General features: G+C 38.2%; 1 protein-coding gene across 1 annotated transcript in view; it reads right to left on the reverse strand.

Annotated features, from left to right (window-relative positions):
* Positions 1-1,249, reverse strand: part of CEP290 (centrosomal protein 290) — a gene marked incomplete in the record, with an annotated part of 79,370 nt that overhangs the window by 71,525 nt on the left and 6,596 nt on the right. Inside the window, 1 exon segment of the mRNA XM_072401222.1 lies at positions 1,125-1,237. Within this exon segment, the coding sequence (XP_072257323.1) occupies positions 1,125-1,237 (113 nt within the window).

The raw sequence follows: 1,249 nt of genomic DNA on the forward strand, positions 1-1,249 counted from the left end.
GAGCGGCACCCTGCTGTGCGCTCTCCCCCTTTCCTTACAATACGATTGTTCGTCATTCATCGTCGGTGGGTCCCCCAGGACGGTCGTTCGGACGATGAACGACGCGCGCTGTACACACTCCAGATTCTCGCAATATCGGCCCCGAGACGATAATCGGGCGAGAACCATTGGAAGTGTGTACCTAGCATAACAGTCTGTGCACAACCATCCCCCTCCCCAAACAAGATTGAACAGCAGAAACACAAAGATAAGAAAAGAGCTTAAGGGATGTCAAAGCAAGATGCCACATGGCCACTGCTAGTAAAAAGGGCTAACTAGATGAATTTTAAAATGAAATGCATCTGTTAGGAAAATCTTTAACTGTAAATATTTTAGACACCCTACACTAGATAGGTATACTCAGTCTTCCAAATTTATGGTTGAATGAATGAACCATACACAACTAAAAGTTGGCTTTAATGTCGAATTAAATGTTTAAGTAACTGTAAAGCATTTCAAGTAATTTTGGCATAAGTGAACAGTCATTCATACATAATTTGTCTCTCAGAGTCAATAGAAGGACAGATAAATTTTAAAGTTTGGGTTTTATTGCTGCCCACAGTAGAATTGAACACAGGTATATATTGATATTTATCCACAGTTTTGATCATACAAGACAAGCCTGTATGGCAAGGCAGAACATCTGATTTTCTGATCCTCCGTTTTAGTTAGGTTGTACATGCGGCATTTTTTCTTCCCTAGACTTTGAAAAAAGAAGCAATACACTAAAAAAGCAGTGTGAACTGTTGACACTTTAGAACAGCAACCCAGCTTACAGATTCATTGTACCATTTTTCCCTCCTGTAAGCCTAGTCTAGTCTGCAGTACCAGGGATTACAGAAGGCCAATGCCAGGTAAAATTCAGGTAATGAAACTTACTTTAATAAAATACATTTAATGAATATTAAACACAAAGCTGTATTACTGCGAGCATTTTATATCTTTTTGAAGTTCTGCTTTAACTAGATGTGAAAAAATGAAGACAACATCACCCCATCAAGTAAATCACATTTTAAAAAAAAATGTATTTACATAATTATAGCTGTAAAAATACAGGATCTTTGAAGATAACGGGCTATTCTTACCTTTTCCCCCATTTCCCCTGTTTTATCCATCAACACAAAACTGGAATCTTTCTGTCTAGCACCAGGGTCCGTATTGGAACTTGCATTCAAAAACAAGTCATCAGCTGTTAACCCTGAAAAAAAAA

Source organism: Pyxicephalus adspersus, chromosome 2 (assembly GCF_032062135.1).
Source record: "Pyxicephalus adspersus chromosome 2, UCB_Pads_2.0, whole genome shotgun sequence".
NCBI lineage: Eukaryota > Metazoa > Chordata > Amphibia > Anura > Pyxicephalidae > Pyxicephalus > Pyxicephalus adspersus.